We start from the raw sequence: 27,747 nt of genomic DNA on the forward strand, positions 1-27,747 counted from the left end.
GAAGGCTCAGAACCCTTGTATTACAAAAATAAAAGAGCGCAGGGCGCGGTGTGATGCAAGGAGCTGCTGTGCCAGGCTCAGCACTGCACGTTCCAGACAGGGGCAGGTAGAAAAAAGGCAGACACCGAGAAACGGTTGCAGGGCAACATCCTTAAGGCTGAACCATCCCAGCTGAACTGAGCTGATGGAAACCAAGGACCCTTCCTATTCAGAGCCCCCCCCAGAAAGGCAGGATTGGTGTGGCAGGAGATTAGGGCTCTGCTGTGACTTACAGACTAGGTTAAGCTTCCCCCCTAGGGTTGTCTCCTTGGCCATGGTGGTAGGCCTGAAACTTGTGACCAGGGCTGAGGTTCCCATGGGGGCACCAACTTCTGGTCTGATCTCATCAGGGAGAGAGGAGCTTGCAGAGAGAAAGCTTCAGGCTTGGGAGCTCTGCCCTAGTTGCCTATGCCCTGTCCTTGTGGGTGTAGGACCCCTCTAAGCATCTTTCCAGGAGGGCTGTGCTGCCTCCCCTCCCACCCACAGCCCTTTGTGTCCCCTTTGCTTTACATCAGCTCAGTTAGCCCCCCAGCTCAGCGCTGCTCCGTGCCCTCTCTGCTGGGCTCCAGGGAAGGCTGGGCTGGCCCCGCTCATGCCGACTTGGTCCCACTCTCTACCTCCTTGTGCACCCACAGCTCCTTGTGCTGCTTGCGCCCAAAGCCCTCGTCGTAGTTGCCTTTACTCTTGAAGAGCTGCTGGAAGTGGGGCTTGCAGTAGAACTCCCCGTGGAGTGCTGCATAGCTGCCCAGGCTGGAAAAGGAGAGAGGGTTAGCTGGGCACGTGGATTCGGCTGCAGGTTGGGCTGGGGAGTGTGTGAGGCTTGGGGGCATGGGGAGAGGGAGGAATGCAGATGTGGACCCTTAGAAAGGGCCAACTGCTCACTCCAGCCAGATCAAGATCTTGGTGGGGTTGCTGGGAGCAGCTTTAATGGTCTGTAAAGAGGTGAACATGCAGGAAGGGGACTCTTAGAAAGAATGATCTGCTCCCTGCAGCCAGCTCAAGGTGCTGGGCACTGCTCTGAGCAGCTTTAAGATCTGCAAAGTGGAGATCCCAGAGGGCAGTTCGGCCTTGGCTCTGTGTCATCTGGGGGGAAGTTGTGGCTCAACTCTGTGTTACTCTGGACTGCTTCTTCCATACCAGGGAGGAGCAGGCAGAGAAGTCCCTCTTTGTGCTGTGATGAGTGAGCTGGGGGGTCTTTAGCTATATGCTGTGATGGGTGGGAGGGTGGATGCATTGCTTGGAAAGGCCTCCCCCATCCAGGTAGGCAGAGCCAAGGTGTCACCCACCCACCTCACCGTCAGCTCACCTCAGCTTGGTGTGGCAGTGCTTGCAGCAGAAGCAGGCATTGTGGAAGACAAATTTGTCTGCCACGAGCCTCTCCATGGGATAGACAGTTTTCTGGCAGGCAGTGCACATCTCCTTCACTTGAGCCTTCAGGCTGAAGGACTGGGTAAGAGGACACCAAAAAAGGGAGATAGGATAAGGAAGTGGTTTGGAAGATCCTGTGCCCAGGTCCCAGCACAGCTCTCCCTGCTAACATCTATGCTGCCAGTTGATGGAGCATTAGTGTGAAGCAGCCACATCTGCCCTTGCCCCCCAGTTCTCTGCTGATGCTAGGCAGGACTGGTGCTGGATTGGTTCTCTTCCCCCTTTATGCTGGTGAGGCCACATCTGGACTGCTGTGTCCAGTTCCAGGCTCCCCAGGTCAACAGACAGGGAACTACTGGAGAGAGTCCAGAGGAGGCTACAAAGCTGCTGAGGGGCCTGGAGCAGCTCTGTGAGGAGCAAAGGCTGAGAGCCCTGGGGCTGAGAGCCTGCAGAAGAGCAGCCCCAGAGGGGATCTGAGCAATGCTCAGCAAGAGCTAAAGGCTGGGATGCAAGATAACGGGGCTCTTGTCAGTGGTGCCCAGGAACAGGACAAGGGCCAATGGGCATGAACTGGAACCCAGGAGTTTCCATCTGAGCAGGAGGAGAAAGTTTTTTGGTGTGAGGGTGCTGAGCCCTGGAACAGGCTGCCCAGGGAGGTTGTGGAGAGCTTCCAACCCCCCCTTGCCATTGTGATCCTAGGCAAGCTGTTGTGGGTGCCCTGCTTTAGCAGGGGTTGGACTAGATGATCCCCAGTGATCCGTTCCAACCCCACCATGCTGGGATTCCCCCTTGCTGTGAATCAATGTGATGCAGGTACCTTGGAGCGCTGCACTGTACTGCTTCCTGAGCTATTCTTTGCCTCCTAGGGGAAGGAAAAGAGAAATCAAAACGAGAGGCTGGACTGACAAGCCTGGTGCCAAGTTGTGCTTCAGGAGGAGCAGCAGAGGACTGGAACAGGCAGCTGAGCTGCATGACCTTAGGGCACACCAGCAGCCACTGCCTGGCTGTCACAGGAACGCAGTGACCATCTCTGAACACCCCTGTCCAGAGGGCATGACCCCTGTCAGGTCCTCATTTGTGAACCCCTGCCTGTGCTGTGGTGCTTTTCCCAAAGAGAGGAGAAGGAAAAGAGGAAAACAGAGAAAGAGGAACAGTTCTATGCATACTGCAGAGCTGGGCAGCAGGAGGCTGTGGGACTTCCTCTGGGGTCAGAGCAGCCAGCTCTCAGCCAGCACTGCTTGCTGACACAGGAGCATGGCACAGCTTGGTTTCCTCCATGGCCCAGGTACAGCTGACCTCTTCTCTGGTGGTAGCACCCAAACACAGCTCCAGGAGATGTTCCAGTGCAGGCATTGCAGAGCACACCACCATGGTGACAGCCCTCCCACTGAGGAACAGCTCTCACCATCTGCAGGAATCGATTACTGTCCTGGGCTACCCAGTGCAACCAGCCCTCGTGTCTCAGGACCCACAGCACCAGCATCACCCCTTGGGAACAACCACAGCAGAGAGGAGTCCTGCAGCCACATCCCTGTGGCACAGTCTGGGGGAGCTACTGCAGCATGAGTCCCTGGCAAACCCCACTCTGACCTGCAGCAGGTCATCTGCACCTCCTAATAGCAGCTCTGCTCTGGTGAGAGAGGCTGCTCACGCTCCTTTTGGTCAACAATCACCTACCCCCCAGGACTGCAGTCATCATCAATCCTTCTCTTGCTGGAGGTGCACAGGGCTCTCACAATGCTGCCATTGTGGGTGTTTGCCTGCTGCAGGAGGGTGGTAGACTGCCAGTTCCCCCAGGCCATAACTGGGGTGCCTCACTCTCAGGGAGCACCTTGTGCTGGTTCCCCTTCAGCGGATGTTTTGTGTCTGAGTTTCTCTCTGCCCTGTTATCAGCCCTCACACTGCTGCACTGCACAGGAAACGCCTGCACTGGGGCTGAGATCCAAAAGGCCTCAGAGTCCCTCCAGGCTCCGTGCATGCCTGGAGGGCAGGAGGAGCAGCAGGGCATGACCAGAGCTGAAGACAAGCTCCATGGCTGAAGACATGCTTCAGGGTTGGAGGCACTCTCCACGGTTGAACACCTGCTCTACGGTGTTCCTCAGCTTGGCAGAGGCAGAGGCCCCTTGGAAGAATGTGGCAGAGAAATCCAAACACAGAGGTACCAGTACCTCTGTCCCCAGGATCTGAGTGGCCTCTCCTGCAGTGCTCTCCCTTCTGCACCTGCAACAATTCATCTCCTCCCAAATCACCTCTTCCTCCTCCCCATCCAGCCCACAGTCCTGTACCCTCCCCATGCAGACTGTGCACTGGCACACACACTGGCTCCCAGTCAGCCACCTGCAACTGTTTAGCCTCCTTCGCACTTCTGAAGATGCTTCCTTCCTCTCTCAACCAGCTGGGATCAAGGGGCTGACCATACAGTTGGCCAAGTGGACCAGCCAGGACTGCCCTACAACAGAGCAGCTCAGCACCCTCTGCACTGTCTGTCCCCAGGGCTGGGGCAGCAAGGCCCCAGAACATCAGCCCTCTGCCTCCTTGTCCATCCTCTTGCTGCTGCTCTGGCTCTGCTTGGCCAGCACTGGCCTTTCTCTCTGCCCCCAGGCTGATCTCCCATCCTCATTCTGCCTGCTTCATCCTTCCCCATCATTTCTCCTTTGTGTTTTTGGACACAGCTTGCCTAGGAGACACACAGGAAACTCTCACTTCACTGAGCTGCCTCCTCAGACGATTCCCAGCTGCTCTCACGGGCTGAGGTCAGGGACATGATTTTCCTGACTCCCACAGGGCTGGAAGCACTTAAGCCAAAGTCAACAGAGGGACAGAGAGCAACGAGGAGACTCGGGTCGTGTAAAACCAGTTGCATCCCTTGGCACCGGTAAGGCGACCACAGGTGCTCTCCTGGGGTTAGGAGTTAATGTGCTGTGTGCAAGCTGAGCTGAGGAAGAGGCTGCCTCTCTGGAGCTGGAACACATCCGTTCCCAAGGCTACCGGCAGCACTGGCTCGGCTCAGGCTCGCTATCTATGCCCTATCTGGTACAGCCTCCGGGGGGAAGGGCCACATCCTGTCCCAGCAAGAGATGTTCTTCAGCCTTTATGTTTTTCCATCTCCACTCACTCCATCCTCAGCAGCTCCTCACATGCTCTCAATTGTGATCAGGGAAAGCCATGGAAACACAAACAAACAGATGGCAAAGGAGCGGAGAGCAGGGTGAGCAGCTCTGGGCAGAGCAGAGCCTCGGTGCTGGTGTTGCAATGTGCTCAGCAAACAGCACCTTCTGCTGGAACATTCCTGTCCCGTTTGTTGTTTGAGTAGCAGCGACTGTGCCTTTGATCACCCTAAAATGTCAGGCCTGGGATACAGCTTCTGTACACAGCCCTTCCCCCACCTAGTGCCCAAACCCGGGTTGAAATTCCCATACAAACCAGCACGTACATGAGTTGGGGGGGGGCTGGCAGGTCCCGTGGCCTGGAACATGACTCCTTCCCCTCCTTTGTCTCTTTAATCCTGAGCTTGAAGTTTGTGGGCTGATGTTCCCTGAGGAGGTGTCTGCGACAGACCTCTTCTTGCAACACCTGGAGAGGAAATGTCAAGAGGACTGAGGTTGATTTCGTCACCCCCAACCCAACGTCTGCGTGGTGCTGCAGGAGCTGGCGTGTGACAGCAGCGTGCTCGCAGCTTCCTCCCCGGGGACAGGGCAGCCTCTTCGGCCTGGGGATTCCCTGGGGGATCCCAGAGGCTCAGGCACACCGGGCTGCACTGTCGAACAGGAGATGCAGGGCTGGAGTGCTGCTTAGCTTTAGGAAAGCGAGCTGGGGCACTGACTTAGAGCTCAGGAGCGATAGTCCAGTACAAGGATACTGGGCTCAGGTGGGAGAGGGCTGCTGGAAACACGAGCAGAAGGTGATGACAGGACATCTGCTCCAAACCCATGTGTGGAAGGCAATGGCCAAATGGGCAGCAGCAGGGCTGCTGCCCCCAGCCAGAGCCACTGCCTCGCCCAGGCAGCGAAAGCAGCACCCAACACTTCACTGCTGTGCCCACTAAAGGACTGCTGTTGCTGGATCCAGGACTGTGATTGGTTCTAATTTTGGCCCAGAAAAGCTTTGCTGAACAGAGCAGATCACAGCTCAGCAGAGCGAGTGGTAGGGATTTTTGTCTTCTCTGGGGACCCCACACTGCCTTGAGGCTGAAACCCATAAGCTGTGAGCTCTGTGATGTGCTGAGTGCCCAGGAGGGTGAGTCTGAGGGTGCTGGACCAATTTTAATGCCACACGGGGCGGGGAGGGAAGGGAAATCACTCCTTTTGGCAAAAATGAGCTGAAAAGGCACTGTCAAATCCTGAAGGGGTTTTCCCCATTTCCTCTTACCTTCAAAACACCCAAAAGTGTCAGGCCTGCTGAGCAAGGCAGAGCTGCTGGGCTGAGCAGAGGGTGAGGAGGGAGGGGCAGAGCTGGGGACAGGAGGGTGAAGGGGTAGCTGTGCAGCTCTGTGACCATCGGGATGTGCTGGGAGCTGGCAAACCAGCACCCCACACACTCTCCAGTCTTATGCTGCATTCCTTTCCTGGTTAAACCTCTCACCCTCACACTGTCACCCCAAAAAATATCCTGCTGCCCAAAGGCTAGGGTAGACCCTTGGTGTGCTGGGGTGGAGGGCTTGCCACAAATCCTAGGTCCTGGGGGCTCTTTGGCTGCCTGAAATGTTCCAGTGCCCAGCAGCTGGGCTTGTGCAGTGCCCAGCAAAGCACCCCAGATTAGTGTCTGCTTTCAGAGCTGAGAGAGCTTTGCTCTGAGTCCTGAGCAGTGGTGGGCGAGCTGCGGGGGGGGCTGGAAGCTCCTGTCACAAACATTTCACAGCCTCATCCGACAAAATGGCTTCTACTTTGCCGAAATCATTTCCTGTCTCCTCTGTGGTTTGCTTTGTTATTTCCTGCTTGCCGAGCAAGTGGATGGCAGCAGGCAGCTGCTGCTGCTATGCCCTGTGAGTGCTGGGGTCAGGGCAGAGCTGGCTGACGAGCAGCTCCAGCATTAAGGGCTCCTAGCAGAAGTCCACAGCCTCACTCTGTCTCTGGGACAAGACCTTCCCTCTCATGTCGCCAAGATCTGTAATGGTGCCTACAGCCCACTGCAAACCCAGAAAACCTGATGTCCCTCCACCACTCAAGCCTCTGATGCACAGCCCTCCCCTTGTCCCCTGCCTTTCCCCTTCTCCCTGCCTTTGCAGCACACATTTCTCCACCCTCAGCTTCCCTTCCTCTTTCCTCGCAGCTCATCTACTTCCTCTACCCCAGACATCTTCTTCGTCTTGGATTCCTCAGTCTCTCCATCATCCCCCTCTTGCCCTTCACCATAAGCACACACTCCCTGCCTCCTGCCACCTTTTTGTTCCTTTGCTTCTCTTGCCCTCAAACCCTGTTCCCTTCACTGCCATCCCACTTATCCTACCCCCACGGGTTGACGTCCTCCATCCAAACTCAGCCTCCAGGGCTGCTCCCTGTATAGGGTTAACACTCCTGGGGGAGTTAACCCTATACACTCCCTATGCCCCTCCATGCACATACTCCACTTGTAGCCCCTACCCAGGCTCTCCCAGCCTTTCTTTCAAGCCAGAGGTCCCCTTGGTATCACTGCCCTACAGACACGAGTAGAAGTTGCTAAATGTCCTTCCTGCAGAGGCAGGAGGTGAAAGTCAAGATCTCAAAAGGGAAGGGCGTGCTGAAGCGATGAAGGGAAACACAGCAAGTCAGAAACCACAAAGGGTTTCTAGGAGGCCCTCAGCTGCTGTCATCACTTTTCCAAGGAGGCATTAGTCTGCACAGGATGGGATTTGAGCCCAGAGCACTCTACACAAGCTGCCATGAGCAGAGGACCCTCAGTGGCACAGGCTTTGCTTGAAGACTTGCTGCCAAGGCAGCGTTACGAAGCCTCCACAATTGCTAGGGCAGCAGGCAGTGGGGGCTTGCTGCTCTGCTGAGGAGTGCAGAGGCAAGGAGTACAGAGGCAAGGAAGAAGTCTCCACAGTAGAGACCAAGACTTTTAGCCATCTACACAGATTGAGAACAGAACTGAGGACTGAGGACATTTCAGGTATTTGGCTCAGGACAAAGTGAGAGTCCTTTTGGCCTTACAGCCTCCAGTCCTGCCCCTCCTGGGAACAGCTGATGGCTGGTGTGGACAAAAAAAAGCCTTTCTTCAAGGCATGCAAGCTTAGACTGTCTGCCCAGGGAGATGGAACAGCTTCTGATGGCAGCACTGGTGGCCACAGCATAGCAGACACAGACAGAGGTGGACCTTGGTGTGCTCCAGAGAGGTGGCACCACAGCCAGCAGCATGTGCTTTGTGACCAAACTGCCAGCTCTGCCTGCCCAGGTCATCATCACCAGCTGCCAGTCATGCTCTGGGAGCCTTTTTGGTGTTCAGCTCAGAACATTGGCGTTGGAGCTTGTCTGGCATCTGCAGGAGCTGTGTGCCTGCTGCTGCATGAGAGGAGCCAGAGAGAGGCTGCAGCTGTGTCTTTTAGCACCAAATAGGGAGCATCCAAGAGACTGCTCGATGGCAGAGCATTTGCCTAGGAGCCCCTCTTGTCCCTTCTCACCTTCCTGCCTGACCCTGGGGACAGATGCAGGGAGAGGGAACCATCTGGGGTGGCCCCTCAAGGAAATCCCCCACTTCATCCTATGATCTGCCTCCTGCCAGGACAGACAAGTACAGGGAATCTTTCCCCCTGCTGCTGCCCCAGCCAGCTGCCCCCAGCCTGCCCTCACTGCTGCCCCAGCTGGATGCCCCCAGCCTGCCCTCACTGCTGCCCCAGCTGGATGCCCCCAGCCTGGCCTCTCTGCTGCTCCAGCTGGCTGCCCCCAGCCTGCCCTCTCTGCTGCCCCAGCTGGCAGTCCCCAGCCTGCCCTCAGTGCTGCCCCAGCCAGCTCCCAGCAGGCCCCAGCCTGGCACTGGGCTGACTGAAGGGTTTCCAGCCCAGGAAAGCAGCCTGAGTGTGGAGGGCGAAAGGCCCCTCTCTGCCATTTGCTTCCCATTAGGAGCACTGGGGAGTGCATGTTTAGTGCTGGGGTCACTGCACCACTGCCAGAGGTTTTCCCAGAGTGCAGTGTGGGGGATCTGAGCCCCTTCCTCCTCCCCCCTGGCAGCACAAGCACAGCCAGGCATGGCAGGTGCCACACACCTCAGACACTGTCCAGGCCAACACCAGACTCTCCCCCAGGAACTGCTGGGTTGAGTCTCTGGGGACTGATGTCACTGAATCACAGAACTGTCAGGGTTGGAAAGGATCCCAAGGAGCATCCAATTCCAACCCCTCTGAAACGGCCCAGTGCAAGAATCAGGCACAGCATCTTCAAGGAAGGGGCACAGTGTCCCCAGCGATGCCTCCAGCTTTAGCCACGGGAAACCTTCATTCAGCTTCGGATCTTGACTCCTGTGGCTTCCAGCCAACCACTTGACCTTACCAGTATCTGGCACCTAGGACAGCTCTCTGCTGGCTTGATGCAGGGTAGAGGACTCCCTGCAGGAGCAGATGTGCCAGTTCTGTGGGCACCATTGCCCTGTTCATCAGATTTCTAGAGAGCAGCCCCACCAAATGGACCCATCCCTGATTGCACCCCATGGCATGGAGCTACCTCTTGCCAGCCTGCCCCACTAATCTGCTTTCCATCCACGTTCTGTGCCTGGGCTGCCTGTTGAAAGGGTGCCAGTGGGCAGGAAATCTGCAGCCCAAGTGCTGAGGGATGCTGACAAGGAATAGCTGTGGGCAGAAATAGGGCTGCCTTTGTCAGGGCAACACTGGGGGACCTGCACAAGTGAGGAGGGATCCCGAGGAAAGCCCCTGCCCACCCGCTCTGCTCTCCCACCTTCGCCCTAGCCTTGCTTGCCTGTCTTGAAAGATCGGGGCCAAAGAGGACCAAGCTGCTCTCTAGGCCCTGCATCTCTGTGGGGAAGCAGAAGGGTAGGAAGATGCTGATGGGATTCATCCTTTTTCCAGAGGTAGAAACTGAAGCACACAGCTGCCCATTCCTGGGACTGTGGCCATGTTTAATTACATCAATTAAAAACCATGTTCCCAAGGGAGTTTCTGCTCCCTAGGATCTCCTATCTTGCTAGGAGCAAAGGCAGATCAGACAAATACAGCAGAAAGCCTACTGGGAAGATAAGAAGATTCTCTTTTCCTGACAGAGGCAAATCCTTCTCAGTAGTGCTAGGTGATGAAGTGAGCAGCAATGGCCAAAAACTGCAGGTTGGACAAAGACAAAACTGCTTCAGTGGGAGAAAGCCTTGGAAGCTCTATGCATGGTACTAATTAAGTGTGATATAAAACCTGAGGCAAGCAAGCATGACCGGCAAATAGTTCATGCTCCTTCCCTTCCCTGTTCAGTTTTTCCACAGTGACTTCCATGCCTCACCTTCTGGCTTCCCATAGGAAAGGTCAACCATTTACTGTGATACTGGCATCATGTTCCTACTTTTTCTCCCACCATATTTGGCTGTCAGAGGGATTCATAAAGAGCATTTGCATTCCTTATCAGTCTTTTCTTTTCAGCAGGAGAAGCCAGTTCCTTGTAATCTGTTCTCATTAGGTAATCTTGTAATCTGTTCTGCAGCCCCCTTGCTTGCTCACTGCAAGTAGGGGAGCTGGCCTGGAGGCACCACACTGAAGGAGATCTCAGACCTTTGTACTCTGGTTTGAACACTTCCCTGGCACCCCTGGAAACATCTAGCCTGATGTTCTGCCTTTCTCTGCCAGAAATCCTAGATGCTCTTTATTCTTCAGTGCCCTCCACTTGCTGAGGTACCTCCAGGCTACAGCAGCTTCGTGTGGCAGTTCCCCAGCGCCTGCTCTGACAAAACTCCAGCCATTTCTAGGGGTCCAGTTTCATCTTCCTGTTTGCTCATCTGTGTTTTCTCACCATGGGCAGATCTCCTGACTTCTGAAGGGGCTATTAACAAGTTCAGTCCCCGTTAACAAGTTCAGTTCGCTCCTCCTGGAAGGATCTAAGCGTCCTCTTTATATTTTGCTGTCTCTTTCCTATTCTTTTTCCTGTCTCCACCTAAAATAATCATGTCCCTGGGGCAGGGTGTCAGGTGCTTTCCTCAAACCCAGATTCACCAGGCCCTGTTGTTTCAGAAGTCAGTTGTCATCTCCAAGGCAGGTACTGAGCCAGCACAACATGATCTGTGTTAAAGCCACACTGCATTTTATTTTGCTTCCCAAAAAAGCAAAAGTCTTTGGTGACTCTTACAAAAGCTATTCTAGACACTCACCTTTTGCTGTTCTTCAATTAATGGACCTGTGATTAATTGCCTGTCATTTCCCCCATCCCCAAACACAACCTATAAATGTGATGCTGGCCAATCTCCTCTGTGGAGCAGCACCTGTGAAACACCAGACTTTGGACTGGCACTTCCTCTGTGGGCAGCCCATGTCCTGAGCTCTGAGTGCCCCTCCTGTGAGGTTCTGCTCTTCCACCATCAGCAGAGGCAGCAAGAACAGGAGCAAGTCCTGTTTCAGGCACCCCCAAACACAGCACAACCACTTTCCATGGTCTCTGCCTTCTACCACCCCTGTGCCTTTCTTTCATGTGTAAGTTCACAGTATCACAGTATCAGTATCAACAAGGTTGGAAAAGACCTCACAGATCATCAAGTCCAACCCTTTACCAGGAATAAAAAAACCCGAAACTCCACAAATCATATTCACAGGTGAAATCTCTGAAAAGATCATTTTTCTTGAGCTCCTCTGTCTGTTTTCAGCCTTCACCTCCATCCTCCCTGGTAGGATCCAAGATGTCACATGGCCCAGTATAGGAGCTGGTGCTCTGTGAGGCAGGCCACTCACTGGACTTCACTGGAGCAATGAACGTGCTGGGTAAAGCAAACCCTGGAGAGGCACATCAGAGGTTGCTGAGGCTCCTTGTGTCTGAAAACCCTTCAGCAGCTGGCCATATGGAGAGGGTTATGGGCACACCACCAGAGTGAGAAATATGCCTGAAGTGTGTTCAGTATTGATTGCAATAATCCCTTCACCCAGATTTAATGTTTTCCAGCCCAGAGCTTTGCTAATAGCTAGGTAAGCACTATGACACCCCTGGCTGGCAAATAAAAATTACCTGACTGGAAGGTGAAAGGCAGAGACACCTCTGGGGGAACACAGCAGCTGCCTGACAATGGACAAACAGCCCTGCAAAAGATGAGGATAGGAAAAAAAGGACAAGAAAAACTCCATCCCCGTGTAGGACTGGAGAAGGTCGTTGTAGGCTCACAGGATGGACCTGCTGAAGGAAACCAGAAGAGGAACTCCCTTCCCTAATGAGAAGTCTCATGGGATTTTGTTGACCAAAAATGGTCAGGGACCTTGTTTTGAGCTGCAAGGGAAAGAAGAAGGATCCAGCCACTTTGCAAAGCCCAAGAGGCTGGTCCCGACAAGCCCTCGCCCCTTGACTGTGAATCTGCTTCTTGCAGAACTCCCATTTTCAAAAGACCTTAACACTGGAGCTGGTTTGGGGCAGGCTGCCCTGCAGTTATTCTGTAACCTAGGTCACCAGTGCTGCAGATGTGCTACTCCTGGCCTTAAACACATGAGAGCCCAGCTGGGGCACCAGATGCCCTCCTGGCCAGAGCTCTCACACGATGTCTTCAGTGGACAAAGCCCAGTTTCCCAGGCATGATCCAGGCTGCTGGATTATGATGGTCTTTCCAAATTAATGTCCACCCCATGACCAAAACTCAGCAGAAAATTTGATCAAAAAGATGACCTACAAGGTGGCTTAGCTGGTCTCAAGTGATCTAAGGGGATTAGACAAGATAAAACTGGCTCAGAGCATGGTAGTTACAGCACCAGAGTGGGACTTGGGAGACCTGTGCTGGATTCCCAGCTCTGATCCTGAATTTGGGGGTGACAGGGGATAAACAATTCCATTTTTTTCTGTTCTCTTTTCTTTTCCTGATGAAAACACAGTAGCTCTCTGTTTTGAAGCCCTGGGAGATTTCTGGCTGTTCAGGGTTATGTCAGAGCTCAGGGTATTTGTGTTATTAAATCTCACAGTCATGCAACAGCCTCCCCTGGGAAGTGATGAAAGACCTGTGGCTGGAAAGGTTTAAAGCCAGGCTGGATGAAGCAGCAGGAGACACATCACTGAGAATTAGCAGGTATTAATGAAGGAAGGGTAAGGCAGTGGAGATCTAACAGGTTTTCTTCCATCTCTGCTCTTTCTGATCAGCTTAATAAAATGGATCTGTCCAGCCCCCCTCCAGCATGGACTGCAGCACACAACAAAGAGGGAATTACAGCCCAGATGGGGAGGGCGACCCCGAAACGCTACACCCCCAGCTGCTCGCTGCAGTGGATGCAGCGATCGCAGGCCTCTGCTCGCTCCGGTCCCCAGGGGGTGAGGGGTGCCAGCTCGCAGAGCACGGGATGCTCACCCCCCCCCCCGGTGACATCGCTCCCCGGCTGGCTCCCAGAGCTCGGACCGCACCTCCTTGCCCCCGCCTGACCCCGGCGAGGCCACCCAGGGCCGCGAACAAACCCCACTGTGTTCCCCCCCCCCGCCCTGCGACCGCCTCGGCCGAGCCTCCTCCCGAAGTCCAAAAGTTCCCGGCGCATCTGGGTGGGACCTTCCCCCGGGGGGCTGCGCAGGGCGGGGGTGAAGCTCAATCTGCTATGTGCCCAGTGGTGCTGCTCCCCCGGGCTCTCCCTGTCTTTGCACTCCTCCCTCCTCTCCATCCTTTTCTCTCTGGTCTCCTGCTTTTCTCTCCCTGCCCATCGCTTGGTCTCGCTTTCTCCCCCAGCCCGCCCGCGGCTGAGCAGAGCCCCGGCCGGCAGCGATCCCCAGGGCGGATGAAGCCCCTCACTCCCTGCTCCTTGGGCACCGTTATTGTCTGGCAAGAAGCCATCTGCCCTGCTGTTCTCCCCGAGCGAGGGCTCACCATATGCTTGGGCTGCTCACGGCGATGCCGAGCAGAAGGGTTTCGCCCCGGTTGGGTGGGTCGCGGTGGGCCTGTCCAGCCGTCCCCGGCGGCGGCGTGCTCTGGCCGCCTTCTCCCCGCCGCAGCGGCCGGCCTGTGGGCGCCGGAGTCGTTTCCTGCGAGCTCCCCGGGCCGCCTCGCAGGGCCTTTTATCGCGGGGCCGCCGCCGTGATTGGCTCTCGCCGCTGTGCCGTCTTCCAGCCGCTCGCTCCTTTGTGTGCAGCCAGCCTCTAACCCCAAACCTTCCCCAGCCCCTCTCTTCTCAGCCCCGCTCCCGGCAGCTACCGCCGCCTCCCCAGCCGCGCTGCCAGCAACGGCGACCCCTGGGACGTTACTGCCGTGTTCCTTTCCGCTAGCAGCGTGTGTGCCGTTACCTCCTGCCCGGCGTAGCTTGTGCCCAGCCTCTCCCCCCACGTGTGTGTGTGTGCAGATGGGCTTCGCCCAGGACTTTGGACACAGCCCAGGGCTCTCTCTGCGTGGCACTAACCCACTCGTGTAAGGTTTCCTGGAAACATCCTGGAGCATCCATCCCTCCAGCGCATGCAAAAGCCAAACTCACTCCCGCTACCGGTCTCAGCGAACTGTTGTCAGGGGAAGGGTCTTATTAGGCAGCAGCAGGAAAGGGAGATCCCAATGTCCCCAGCTCCTCACCCCCCAGGGGAGCAAAGCTGGCCCATGATGGTTTCAGAAATCCGGGTTTTATTCCATGGAGAGTTGCAGAGCCGTGAGTGGGAGCAGCACTGTGTAAGGTGGTCAGTAGATGTGCCAGGGCTGGTTCTTGTGGGGTGACCATAAAGGCAGCTTCCCCAACACTGCCCCTGGGTTTGAGACTGGGTTGGATGGAGTTTGGAGGGCTGGAATGTCCTCGGGAACAGGGCAAAACATTAAGGATGAATAGATTAAATATTAACAGTTAAAACCTGAAGGTAACTCGGGGGCAGTCTGAGAGCAGCCAAGGAAGACAGCACGGCCGTGAGCCATCAGAAAGGCAGAAGGACCCTGTGGCTCTCAGGACTTTGCCTGAGCCTCTCAGACCTCTCTAATGGGGGATAATGGAGGTGAATCACTCCACTGCATAGTGGAGTGATGGGAAGAGCTTTGATAATGATGATGAAGGAACAAATGCTCTTGTTTGGGCTCCTCAACGCAGCATGGTGCCACTCGAAGGAGGCAAATGCCAGATGGAATGGCCCTGAGTCTGGGCTTAGTGCCTGTGCTCAGAGGCAGAGGCAGGTGACCTTTGTGTGCAGTTTGTTTGCAATTTCCCTGTTAAAAAAAAAATTACGGAATTTATGGTGGTGTTTACTGGACAAGGAGGCAGCAGTGATACTATTTATCACCTCTGTCACTCCACATTGCCCAGACAGCATCTGTGATGAAAAGGCTTGCTGCCACCAAGAGCAAATCAAAGAGGAATTTGATAGCAAAATTAGTTGTTGCTGAGCAGGTCTAGCCCCAGTGATGGGGATGATTAAATGTATAAGGCAGCAGGAGATTGGCGAGGATGCAAATTCAGCGTCCATCAGGGCATGGGGAAGAGTGGAAGAGCATCCAGGGCAACACCACGCTGCCCCAAAACAATGGCAGGTATGTGGGAGACCTCCAGCAAATGAGTCCCTCTGAAAGCAGAGCACCCAGGTGCTGCCCTGGGCTCTGGCCATGAACACACTGGCAAATGGGTCCTGTCTTCAGGCTTGGCCTTTGTCCCACAGCATTGCCCCACGGGGACCGGCTCTGGAGGAGAAGAGGACTGGGAGATCATCTCAGAATCCACACGAGGGGGTGCAGGGTGGGTGCAGAGCTGGGGCCTGAGACCATATCCCATGGGAGCTCCTTTGGCACTGAAGGCCTTATTGCACCTGCTCTGCTGCTGCGAGAGACACTGCAGGTCCCCTCCTCATACATGCACAGACACAGCCATGCACACAGACACACACAGGGGTGCATGTGCACACACACCCCCCCGTGCACACACACCCTTGTGCACATACACTCCCCCTGTGCACATACACTCCCATGCACACACACACTTGTGCACACTCCATTTTGCACACACTTGTGCACATACACACACCCCTGTGCATACACACCCCCATGTACACAACCCCCATGCACACACACCCACATTGTGCACACACACTTGTGCACACGCACACCCCTGTGCACACACATACTTGGGCACACACACCCACATTGTGCACACACACTTGTGCACACGCACACCCCTGTGCACACACATACTTGGGCACTCCCACACCCACGTGCTCACACTGACGTGCACACTCTAGCAGCCAAGTCTGTGCTTGCTGCCTGTGCAAGGTTCGGGGTCCTTCAGACTCTGTTCACTCGCGAGTGGGTCTGGGTAGGGGGTTCTGGGGCTCGGATCCTTCTGTCGTTGCTATGGCGACACGGAAGGCCACAGCAGCCGGCAAGGGCCGGAGGAGACGAAGTGAGAACGGAGATGGCGACGCCCGGGCAGCGGCTGGCTCTCCTCACAAGAGCCACCCCGCTGCCAGGCTCGGAGGCCGGAGGTAGGAGCCGGGGTGCAGAGAGTGCCAGCTCGGGAGGTGCAAGTGTAGACGGGAGAGGCGAGCGGCTCTGAGGGGCTCCAACGGCCCGGGAACCCCGGCGCAACTCGAACTTTCCCCAGCTGCCTCTCCCCGCCGACAGGAGGCGCCCTGCCCAGCGGCCGCAGCTTTCCTCGGGGCGTCGTCGCCGCGCCCGGGGCGCTGAGTCCTCCTGTCCCGCAGAGGGAGCTGTGCGGAGAGGGGCGGCGCTAGTCCCCAGTGCCGCTCTAGCCGCTGCTGGCAGTGGTCAGCGGTGCGGGATGGCGGAGGGCGGCTCTGTGTGCAGCTTCGTTTTCAAGAAGCGGGGTCTGGCGGCGGGCAGGGGTCGGCGTAAGCGGCCGAGCAGCGATCAGGAGCGGGGTGAGGGCTGGCGAGGACTCCGAGAGGGCGCTGGTAGCCGGCAGCTTACCATCCTCTGGGGAAGCGACGGAGGGCCTGGTGCAGCTCCCGGGGTGCAGCCCGCACACGGAGGGGCCTCTCCGCCCTCCCTGGCCGCACCGACGTCCGTGTGGTGAAGCGGGTGAAGGGCTCTTCCCTGGTCGTGCCACCACCCTCTGCAGTTCCACCGGACTCCTGCACCCTCCCGTCGGCACTTGGGCTGAGTTCTTGCCCCCGGGCGCACCCTTACCCCTGTCTTTACCCCTCAGAAAGCAGCGATGAGGAGGGCAGCACGGTGGTGAGGAAGGAGCGGCGGCGGGAGGCTCCCAATCCCATGATCCAGAAGGTAAGAGAGCCACAGAGGGCACTGCTCCACCCGAAGTGCACCCTCAATGGCCTGTCAGGCTTAAAGTAGATACAGTGTTGGAGCCTTCCCTCCTTCATACCTGTTCTCTTCATGCCACTCAGACAAGGAAAAGCACAAAGGAGAGGACCTCATATGCTCTGAGCAGCAGTGATGATGAGGATCAATCAAAGGAGATTGGAGTTACTTACAAATCAACAAGGTCGGCGGTAAGGATTGGGCTCTGGGCTATGACGTCGGGTGGGACTGGCAGATCCCACGCTAGGTAGAGAAATTTGCCTCTGTGAATGTGTGTTCAGCCGTTCCTTTTTCATCTACAGATTCCCCTCCTTGTCCCTTCCCTGTTAATAAACAAGCACCTTGTGTTAGGTTTATTCTCTTGATGGCCCTGCATCCTCAGGAGGCCATCTCAGGTTGGCTTTTCCCCCTTAGAGGATGGAATTTAGACCCCAAGATGCCACTGGATTGGCCCAGCTTTGCACCAAATTTTCAAGAGAGGGAGCACTTGGATCAGGTTTTCCGTGCTGACAGGTCCCTGTTGTCAGTTTTAGACATCCTTACGATGAATTCAGGGTGCTCCTATCTTTATCTTTGTGATGAAGTAACACAGGGGTCCTTCTTTTCTTGGGACTGATGGCTGTCCTGTTAACATCTGGAGTGGAGAGAAATCAGTTGTGAAGGTTTGGGCGCAGCTCAGAATGCTTTTCCTACTGGATTTTTCTCTTCCCCCTTGATCCAGTGAAGTTGTGTCCTTCAGTAGCAGCCTGGGCAGGGTATAAGTAGCATTAAAAGCAGATATCAACACATGTTTCTCTTCAGACCTATTTCATTATTGTCTGTGCCTCTGTAGAAAACGAGAATACCACCTGCCTGTCCCCAGTCAGAACTGAAGGGTCTGGCCAAGGTCTCCTTGTCACACTGGAGGTTAATGTGACTCTGTGCTGTAGGTATTCACTGCTTTGACTGCTGCCAAGGGGAGCCACACTTCAGTAGCCCTCCTTGTTGTAGGAGAATGGCATAGGAACAGGAGGAGATTGCAGCTTCGAGGCTCTGGAAGATTTTGACATCTAGATTGCACTTGGTTTTAATTGAGACTGGCTGTGATTACTCAGTTTCTGTGCAGCTGCTCCTGAAGATCTGATAAAACCTAGGGTGAGGTGCCTGTTCAGGCCATTAAAGAGGAATCTAAACCAGATCACTGTATTAAAAATTAATTTAAGCCACCCACAGATGGATTAAAAGTTCAGATGTAACATCCTGCATGTAGGTGGAATGGCCTCATGGTTGAAATGTTGGACATGAGAGAGCTGGGTTCAGCTTCCAGCTGAGACAGAGCCTGAAGGAGTAAAGGGCAAACAAATATTTCCTGACTGCAGGCTAAAGCTGAGAAGCAGTGGGTCATTAACACTTAGGCCTCTGCAGGTTTGGCCCAGGAGGGATCCTCCCTGGCAAGTGCTGTGGAATGGTAGAAAGTGGTGAAAAGTAGAGCAGGCCATGTCCTGTACTTGTTCTGTGACCAACCCCTCAGGTAGCCAAGGGGCTCTCTGTTCTGTACAGGTTTTCTTGTCACTGTTGTCACAAGTTGACCTTGCTTTTCAGAAACCTGTTGGCCCAGAAGACATGGGAGCCACAGCAGTGTATGAACTGGACACAGAGAAGGAGAAAGATGCCCAGGCCATCTTCGAGCGCAGCCAGAAGATCCAGGAGGTGAGTCAGCCTTGCTCTGTAAGAGGCAGTGCTCCACAGCCGGGGTGTGTGTGCTTTACTCATCGCCTTCTGCACACCAAGCAGAGTTTGAGTTTCTTCCTTCCTGGAAATTTGAGAAGCCAAGAGTGTAACCCTTGCACATAGGGCAACATTCTGGCTTTATTGGCATCTTGGTATTAAGGAAGGCAGGGCTGGGAAGGGAGACTGATGTCTGAGCTTTTCTGATCCTTAATCACCTTTCCTTTTGCTTTCCTAGGAGCTGAGAGGGAAAGAAGATGATAAAATTTACCGTGGCATTAACAACTACCAGAAGTATGTGAAGCCCAAGGACACATCGATGGGAAATGCCTCTTCAGGGATGGTCAGGTGAGCCTCGGGACTGGGACCACAGAGGACCTCAGGCACCAGCCCCAACGCTCTTTTCTGGGGCTGTTAGAAGACAGAAGGAAGCTGGCACTGAGTCTGGTGTGTGGTTATGGCCAGGCCTACAGAGGCTTTTTCCACTGCAGCCAGTCTAAGCCTTCTCCCACTCGTTCAGGAAAGGACCTATCCGTGCTCCGGAGCACCTGCGGGCCACGGTGCGCTGGGACTACCAACCTGACATCTGCAAGGACTACAAAGAAACTGGCTTCTGTGGCTTTGGAGGTGAGGGGATCTTACCTGCAGCTGCCACATCAGATCTGCAAAGGGACCCAGTCTGGCTGGAGATCCTGAGATGCCCATTTGTAGATTTCCAGGCCCCAGGCAGAGCTGGATGTGATGCTGTGGCAGACTTGTTTTGTGTAAACCTCTGATCATTTGTGTCAGCCCTTCTGACAGCTGATGGCCTCTGATCGGGGCTATTGAGAGTCCTAGGAGAGTCCCCTGGAATGACCTACGTTCCCAGAGGTATTCCGGGTGCTGAGGCCACGTGAGGGATGTTTCTTATCCCACTTCCCATGTGTGTAAATGCTGTCACCGGCACACACAACACAATCTTCACAGCCTGGCAAACCTTTGAGGAATCTTGTGTGTATTCCAGGGGCGTGATGTGCTCTGGAACACACAGGGGGAAGCAGGTTTCACCTCCTCCTGGGCCTGTTAATGCTCTACCCCACAGGGCCTAGCTGTTAATTCTCCTTTGTGCCTCTCAGACAGCTGCAAATTCCTCCACGACCGCTCGGACTACAAACATGGCTGGCAGATCGAACGGGAGCTGGACGAAGGCCGCTACGGAGTCAATGGTACAGCACCTCCACCCCTCTGCACTTCCTTTGCTCATGCTGGATGAAGATGCCAAGCCCTGTCCTGAAGTGGACATGGCTTTAGGGACATTGGATCCTTAAGAATGAAATGGATCAGTTGCTGTCTCAAGCTGCATGGGCCAGGGGTTGAATTAATAATAGAAGGAAAAGACTTTATTCCACAGTCGTGAGGTAACCTTAGGGCCAGTAGGCAGACAGTGCTGAGCAAATCTGCTGTTTTCAGATAACCACTGACTTGTCACCAGGGAGAATTACTCCCCTGGCTGTCTGTAAAAGGGTAGCACTGCTGTTATGTGGATCCTTGTGTAGAGTAGGGAGAAGTGCCCACCTGCCCCTCATGCCCAGCAGCTGGGATGTTTTCCTGCTCAGTCCCACCATTATTTCTCACTCGGTGTCTGTAGCTGCAGCTCAAGGCTCGTGAGTGTTGCTCATGAACTGCTGTGCCATTGAGGGGAAAAGGGTGTCCTGTCTTCAGCTGGAATTGAAGTGTTTGGTGGCAGCTTGTTTGGAAGGAAATCTCAGATGTGAGGGGGCTGGAGGATTTGTCCCTTTATAGCAGCAAGTGGGTGAGGTAGAAAAGAATTTGCTCTTGTGAGATGAGCAACAGGCACACTGGCTCATTAGGCCTAATTATATCTCAGTCCCACATGTGTTACTGACATCAGCAACACCCAGATGCCAGAGCTCTATTGTCTCTAGCACAGATTCAGTCCCACCTGCTCTGCTCTCTCCACATCTCATATTTCATGTCCTACATGTGGGCTGGGCTGGCTGCCTCTGCTTTTGCTCATCTGGTTAACTTTCTGTTCTGCAGATGAGGAGAACTATGAGGTGAGCAGCGATGAAGAGGACATGCCCTTCAAATGCTTCATCTGCAGAAGTTCCTTCAAGAACCCTGTGGTCACTAAGTGAGTGATTGTTGAGGCATGAGGAGCCAGGTGTCCTTTGCTGATCGATTCCAGGTGTTCTGTGTTAAGGGGCAAACAAGCACTGCCCACCTGTTTGGCTTTCTGGTGGGTGGGGAAATCCTCTGCTAACCAAGGAGTCTCATAACTGCATCTGGAACATCTCCTTGGAGAGGATCTGTCTTGTCCAAACACCTTTTGGATGTCCACAGGTGCTGCCTCACCACATTATCTCTCCTCTTAACCTTGAGGTTTGGGTTTCATGCCTTGATTCCTTCCAGACAGAGCATAGCATGGCATGGCACACTGTGCTGTCTGAGCACAAAAACACAGCACGGGGGAGGCCAAGAGCTTGGCAGGGATGAGGAGGAGGCTGAGGGCACAGCATGGACATCACACCCTGCCATCCCTCTCCCACACTGCTGGCTGCCTTGTGTCTGCAAGAGCTCACTGGTGGCTCTGCCATCACATCAGTAAAGCAATGCTGAAACGCTTCTCATGGTGATGTCTTGCAAGCTCCACATGCAAGCTCACTTTGCCTCTCCTGGGGACCAGTAGTCACTCCTGGGCACAGTGATTCTATCTGGTGACTTTGCAGTGTCTGTGTTCAGGTGTAGGCACTACTTCTGTGAGAGCTGTGCCCTCCAGCACTACCGCAAGTCCCAGCGCTGCTACGTCTGTGACAAGCAAACCAATGGAGTCTTCAACCCAGCAAAAGGTAACAGGCACCTAGGAGAGAGAAGACTCTAAGGGGAAGCAGTGGGAGCAGCAGAAGAGCCAAGTCCTGAGCTGTCTTCATGCTGTTGGGCCTGGTCCTAAGCTGGAGCTCACGGTTCTTGACTGCTGGCAGAGCTTCCTTCAGTGCCAAGAGATGCTCAATCAGGGCCTGGGTGCCTCTGTAGGTCAAAATGAGCATCTGAGATTGCCCAGGTAGGGACTCCTGATGAGAAGGAGATGTACTGCAAGAGTGAAGGCAGCAGCTTGTGTAACAAGCAATACAGTAACAGAGTGCAAAATCTAGTTCTCTGAGCTGAGCCTTTCTGTAGGGAAGTGTGGTTTTGGTAGCCGCCCTAGTTCACGTGGAGCTGAGTGTATACAGGACCTGCGACAGTCACAGCACCTCAGGTTTCATCCTGCCTCTTCCTGCTTTTCAGAGCTCATGGCAAAACTGGAAAAGCACAGAACAGAGGAAGAAGAGGAGGAGGAGGAAGACCACCAGCATTTGGACCATGGAGAGGATCCACAATAGCAGAGCATGCTCTTCTGTATGTAGCTGAATAAAGCTTTGATTGGGGGGAAAGGAAAAGGTCACAGCACTTGCCTTTGGGCCAGCAGTTGTACCCAGTGTCCTGACTGTGCCAGACTCTGTGTCTGCTGCCCTGTGAAGGCACAGGACAGAAGAGGTAAGGTCAGACTAAGGAGTGGTGGCTGACTATGGCTGGCTGCAGGATCTCAGCAGGTGCCCATTAGGAAGAGGCTGAAGGCTGCACCTTCAGTTACCTCATAGCTTTTTTTTGTTTACTCAAGTGGTGCTGGTTCATTCCTAACTTTGCACCGGGCCTGCTTGCTTCTTGCTGCTATGTTAAGCATAAAACTCTTAAGACCATGATCTTTGAGCAGGTAGCAAGCTGAGCATGGAAGATGAGAGGTGTTAGCTTGCTTTCAGTTCATCCCTCACCCTAAATGTGCCATCTCAGGGGACAGCAGGTCTTGAGTGCTGCAGTTTGTGACTTATTATAGCTTAGTGTTTTTCCTTCCTGTCTTTTCTGCCTGCCTCTTGGCTCCTAGGAGAATTCAGGAGATGCTTAGAACTTCACTGGGAAACATGTCTCAACTCATCCCTCTTCTGTGATGAAACCATCTCCAAAGAACAGCTGCAGCACATCACTAACCCAATCCCAAGGGGTTTATGCTGTGAGTGCTTCTGAGTTTTTTTCTTGTTCTAAGTACCAGAGCACCTCAGCCTCTGCCCAGAGCTGTGGGAGAAGGATTTTCTTTCACAAGCTACAATCCTCATGACAAGCTTGTAAATTGATATTTACTGACTATAATAAAACTAAAGCAGGAGCCAGGCCTGATCTTGGGTGGCAGGGGGCAGAAGTAGAAGTGGACCTGTCCTACTTGTAAGCCTGCCCTTCAACAGCCCTGGGCTGGGAGAGGAAGTGCATCCTACTGAAGTTTTCTGGCAAAAGCAGTTTGCAGCTTCTTGCCTTAGTTGGAAGAATTGGGAAACATGAAGGCAGTTGCAGGTAGCAGTGCTGCAGGCTGCTGTGCTGAGCTGTAGGGCAGCAGCTGCCTTCTAGATGTGTTCTAGTGCCACTAGACTGCTTGCAGCAGCCTCTTAAGGCAAGAAACCAAGCATGCAAAGCCAGCTTGTGGCAGCAGCTGTGATCCATTTCCAGCACCTTGCAGCAACAGCAGACTTTAAAAAAACAAAACAACCAAAAAACACAACTTCAGAAATATTTTATTTGGTTTTGGCAAAAAACTAGAGTAACAAACTTTCTCTGGGTTCAAGTACACACAAAGGACCTGTTGCCAGCACCACTATCCTATCAACCACACTTACACAACTGGATTCTCAGTGCTTACGTGGAGAAAAGACTTCCAGCACCCATGGTCCTTGCAAGGGTCAAACTAAAAAAAAGGCTTTAAACACACCTCCAAAAAAAAAAAACCCAAACACCCAAAAGTCAGGGGGCAGAGCTGCCATAGTAGCAGGGCACAGTCACACAGCCCAGGGTTCAGGGGAGCCACGTGAGCAGCTTTTACCTGTCGGGCAGCTGGGGAAGGCAGACCAGCAATAATGGAAGGAGTTAAGGTCAATTCTGTACATGATGTTCAAAGGAGAGTTGTGAGCAAGAGGATTTAGCCTCCAAATCAATTCATTTTCCTCCATGCCACGGCAAGTCACTGAGTATGAGCTGGTATGAATGTTAGATGCTGTGTCAAACTAGCCTAGCTAAATGGAGGCTCAGCTGGTTGTGCAGAGAGGGGCATAAAAAAGCTGGTTCATGGCACAAGTGTACACACTCGCTGTGGTGATCCAGGCAGCCACAGGAGGAGAGGCTGGAATGCCCTGACTTGGAGTTGAGAGAGTGATCAGCATCAAGTGAAAGAAGTCTCTTGAAAAACTGTCCAGAACTGGACAAATCCAGTGCTGCAGAGGAATGCCCAGCACAGTGTGCCTGGAGTGGGCTGGGGTTGTCTTTGATCTCTCATTCTCCATCACAAAGCAGTGAGTAAATTTAATTCTTTCCCCCTCCACCCCACCTCACAACTTACCCTGTGACAACACTGGAACAGTAATCTGACTAGATCTAAGAGAATGCCCTAAACTGGGAGCTGCCTGCTTCCCCTTCGCTCTAAGGCACCCTTAGAAAGAACCTTGAGAGGGTAGGGACCTGCAGCCCTCAGCTGTGATGTGAAGCCAGTGAGCTGTAGAAGAACACAGAGACTAACCACACAGACTCACTCAACCCATTCAAGCCATCTTCCAGAGCTCAGCTGCACCAACTGAGTCTCTGGGCACTGCACCATCAGGAACGCTCCACAGTTCCTTGGGGTTGATCCTTTCCCAGCTCAGGTCTGTCCATTTGTTTTCCAGGCTACTGAAGTAAACAGGCAGCTCAGTTCCTTCCCAAGGACCTGTAAACTCTTCTACATGTAACATTCATGGCCTTTTTTGAGTGGAACCAATAAATTACTATGTCCAGAAAGCTCCTCTGGAACCAGGTACAGTCCCTGTTCTTCTAGAATTCCCAGTCATCCACTTCCAGCTGCTCCAGGTTTGACACCAGCCCAAAAATGCCACTGGGATCCTGGGGCCGTGTTCCTTCAAAGTTGGTGATGGGGGTGACAGGGCGCAGCAGCTCAGGGAGCGCTTCAGAAGCACGACGCTTGATCTGCACAGAGAGAACCTGGCTGCTGGAACACCCCCCCAGCTGCCCATCACAGGCAAGCAGAACTCTGTGCTTACAGGCAGAAAGAACGGGGCATGGTCCTCCCACCTGTGCCCAGAGATGTGCAGGCCTCTGTCCCTGCCATCTTGTAACAGCAAGTTTTTTGCATGCAGCCATTTCAGCAGCACTTGGGTGCTACGGTCCTGACGCTCCCCTCAGCAAGGCACCACCCTGACCCGTCTCAAATCAAGGCACTCCCTTTTATAGCATCAGAGAATCATTTTGCTTGGAAAAGACCTTTCAGATCATCAAGCCAACCATTCTCCAGCTCTGCCAAGTTTGGTACCAAACCACATCCCTCAGCATCACATCTGTGAGGCTTTTAAACACCTCCAGGGATGAGGATTCAACCACCTCCCCAGGGAAAACTTCAGGGGCAGGAGAGCCTCTGCCTCTTCCCCTGCTATGGCTAAAGCTCACCAACCTGCCAGGGAGCCACGAGCACTGGTTACCTCAATTTTGTCTCAGCCTGGACCAGGTTAAGGCTGTCTTGCCTCAGTACTCAGCTGTGGGTGGAAAACATCTGACACAGAGGATGGGCAGATTTCCATCCTCTGTTTAGACGAGGAAGAGATGCTTTGAAAAGAGCCTGCCCACCTCCCAGGAGAAGGGGAGGATCATTGAGCAATTAGTCACCAAACTAACAAGCGTTTCACATCACAGAATATTCAGCAATTCCACATTCCCACCCTCAGGGCTAGGGACACAGCAGGGCAACCACTTACAGCAAAGCTCCTGCTCTTTATCTGCAGATTAAACAAGTTCCTTACCTGCTTGAAAAAGGGATGATTAAGCAGAGCACCTGCACTTGGCCTGTAGAATGGAGCAAGAGTCAAGTAAACACACAAGAAAATGAGCGTTTAAAGTCAGGTAGTGGGAGAGGAAGACCAGGATCCTTCCTGCCTCTCATGTCCCAGCTGCAGGCTATCTTCCTTCTACAAGCAGCAGCATGGCTCACTACATTCATGTGATGTTTTAGGCAAGCAGTTCAACCTTCCACACAAGTGACCTACTTGCACACCCAACATCTAGTCAAGGGAGAGTTTCTGAGCAGTGTAGTAAGCTGGAGAAGTTTCTTATGGTCAAAGACAACCTCACATTCACTACAGAGGAAAACACCCTCTCATCGTTGCTCTCTGCTGGCTGAGGAGCAGATGTCTGCAGTGATGGAAACAGGAACCAGAAATTCCAAGTTGTTCCATTGATTTTCCTGACGTGTAGCCTCACACTACCCCCAAAGAAGGCCGCATGAGGTTGCTCATGCAAAGTAATTCTTCAGGCTGTCTTACGCAAAGTGTTCACACTGCCTTGTACTACTCCATGTCTGGGACACATCCTCACTCCACTATCTCAGAATGACAAGAACGTTAGGAGTTGGAGGGGACCTCTGGAAAGCATCAAGTCCAACCTCCCTACCAGAGCAGGTTCACCCACAGCAAGGCTGCACAGGACAGTGTCCAGATGGGTTCTGAATGACTCCAGAGAGCGAGACTCCACCACCTCTCTGGGCAGCCTGTTCCAGTGCTCCAAGACCCTCAAAGCAAAGAAGTTTCTCCTCATGTTTAGATGGAACTTTCTGAGCTCAGCTTTGTGCCCATTACCTCTTGTCCTGTCCCTAGACACCACTGAAAAAAGCCTGGCCCCATCCTTCTGACACCCACCCTTTAAATATTGATAAGCATTGATGAGATCCACCCTCAGCTAAAAATTCCCAAGATGCTTTTGGAAAGAAAACTCTGAAGAACCTCTGCTAGCTCTGAAGGTTTGATCAGCCCTACAAGAAGTGCAAGTCTGTGCAAAGCTTCCACCTGCTGTTACCTGAAATCAGGGTTCCGCTGGAGGCACTGCTCTACGAAGTTATGGAAGTAGGTGGAGAAGGTTCGAAGATAAGGGTGCAGAGTTGGCTCTCCATTGGCTGCTCTCAGGTTGCCAACAGCCATGCTCTCACCCATCCCATAATTAGCACTTGAACGGGAGGAGGTTTTCATGGTCAGCTCATCAGCAGGAATTGTGGTTGTGTCTAGCAGGCAGGGAACAGTTCCATTCAGCTTTTCCAGGAGCATCTAGTGATAGAATGAGAGGGAATGGATTGAGACTGGAGGAGGGGAGACTGAGACTGGGTATTAGGAAGAGATTCTTTACAGTGAGGGTAAGGAGACACTGGAACAAGTTGCTGAGGGAGGCTGTGGATGACCTCTCACTGGAGGTGTTCAAGGTCAGGTTGGATGAGGCCTTGAGCAACCTGGGCTGGTGGGAGGTATCCCTGCTGATGGCAGGGGGCTCTAACTGTGTGATCTTTAAGGTCCTTTCCAACCCAAACCATTCTAGGATTCTGTGATTTGGAAGAGAAGGGGCATAAACAACACCACAAAGACCAGACAGCTAAGATTTCTCTTTGGATTTCTAATGTCCTCACAATTTGGGCATTCCCATTCTGACACCAAAGATTCAATACAGAAGCTCTATGGAAAAAAGCAGCTGTGAGAAGGGAACTCAGGCAGGCACAGCACCCTTCTGTCTCCACATGCCAGTTCAGCAAGACACTTCCACATGCAGGGAGAGAGGAAAGCTGAGGCAGGAAGAGCTCTCCAGCCCTACCTGAGTAGAAGGCATGTCTTTAAAGGGGACATGTCCATTTGCCAGCTCACAGGCTGTTATCCCCACGCTGTAGATGTCAGATTTTGCATCATAGCCCTGGAGGTTCTAGAAGAAAAGGGAAAGAAAGATGAGCCCTGTGGGCCTGCATGTTGTGGAACGTGGGCAATGCCCAGAATTTGCTGTGCAGAAGAGGAAACATGACTGACTTAGGCAGAAATAGTACAACCCACATCTAGGTGGGTTTCTGGTGGTGGAGGAGTTTTTGTTTGTTAAAGCACACAATTAAGGGTACTATTTATTTAACTGAGACCAGCCAGCTAGTAGCCAGCATCTGTGTCAGTGGAACTGGCATCTAATGAAGGTATCTGGACAGACTCTCCCAAGAAAACACTTTAGTCAAAGAGGACAGATCAAATTGTACCCCTGGGCCCACCCCAGATGTGTTTCCTCCAGCCTCTCCCCTTCCCCTTCCTTGCACTTGTGCACTTTTCTCTGGAGGGAAAGCAAGGACTATGTTCTAACACGAGCTTCTCAGCAGTGGCCCCTATGGACAGGAATACAGGTGGGAACCTGTGCTCATGGTCGAGGGCTTTAAGGTAAGGCCAGAAAGAAAAAGGATGGAGCTCATAAGAAGAGGCACCC

The 27,747-nt window shown here is 53.5% G+C and overlaps 3 protein-coding genes across 9 annotated transcripts in view; 1 reads left to right on the plus strand and 2 right to left on the minus strand.

Moving 5' to 3' along the window:
- Nucleotides 1-16,218, minus strand: LIMD2 (LIM domain containing 2). 2 transcript variants are annotated; one of them, XM_064174155.1, is made up of 5 exons: nucleotides 13,342-16,218; nucleotides 4,841-4,980; nucleotides 2,225-2,269; nucleotides 1,346-1,485; nucleotides 1-789 (listed from the first exon to the last, which is right to left on the minus strand). In XM_064174155.1, exons 2-5 carry the CDS (start codon nucleotides 4,880-4,882, stop codon nucleotides 630-632), a joined length of 387 nt encoding a protein of 128 aa, XP_064030225.1. In that variant the 5' UTR covers nucleotides 4,883-4,980; nucleotides 13,342-16,218; the 3' UTR covers nucleotides 1-629. The 2 variants fall into 2 exon arrangements, with proteins under 2 accessions (XP_064030225.1, XP_064030226.1); XM_064174156.1 differs by lacking the exon at nucleotides 2,225-2,269.
- LOC135191656 (E3 ubiquitin-protein ligase RNF113A-like) lies at nucleotides 16,176-24,264 on the plus strand. Its single transcript, XM_064174153.1, has 11 exons — nucleotides 16,176-16,307; nucleotides 16,595-16,671; nucleotides 16,794-16,898; nucleotides 18,289-18,396; nucleotides 18,653-18,762; nucleotides 18,935-19,041; nucleotides 19,530-19,619; nucleotides 20,455-20,548; nucleotides 21,157-21,263; nucleotides 21,700-21,810; nucleotides 22,334-24,264. Exons 1-10 carry the CDS (start codon nucleotides 16,208-16,210, stop codon nucleotides 21,792-21,794), a joined length of 993 nt encoding a protein of 330 aa, XP_064030223.1. The 5' UTR covers nucleotides 16,176-16,207; the 3' UTR covers nucleotides 21,795-21,810; nucleotides 22,334-24,264.
- STRADA (STE20 related adaptor alpha) overlaps nucleotides 22,996-27,747 on the minus strand; it is a 13,447-nt gene continuing 8,695 nt past the window's right edge. For 5 of the 6 annotated variants that reach the window (XM_064174148.1, XM_064174147.1, XM_064174149.1 and 2 more), the window contains 4 exons: nucleotides 27,106-27,210; nucleotides 26,326-26,570; nucleotides 25,278-25,320; nucleotides 22,996-24,450 (listed from right to left, as the gene is read on the minus strand). In XM_064174148.1, coding sequence (XP_064030218.1) covers nucleotides 24,298-24,450; nucleotides 25,278-25,320; nucleotides 26,326-26,570; nucleotides 27,106-27,210 — 546 coding nt within the window. In that variant the 3' untranslated portion in view covers nucleotides 22,996-24,297. The remainder of the gene's footprint in view (nucleotides 24,451-25,277; nucleotides 25,321-26,325; nucleotides 26,571-27,105; nucleotides 27,211-27,747) is intronic. The other variant, XM_064174150.1, reaches the window with a different exon arrangement.

This window comes from Pogoniulus pusillus, chromosome 40, assembly GCF_015220805.1.
Source record: "Pogoniulus pusillus isolate bPogPus1 chromosome 40, bPogPus1.pri, whole genome shotgun sequence".
NCBI classification, from domain to species: domain Eukaryota; kingdom Metazoa; phylum Chordata; class Aves; order Piciformes; family Lybiidae; genus Pogoniulus; species Pogoniulus pusillus.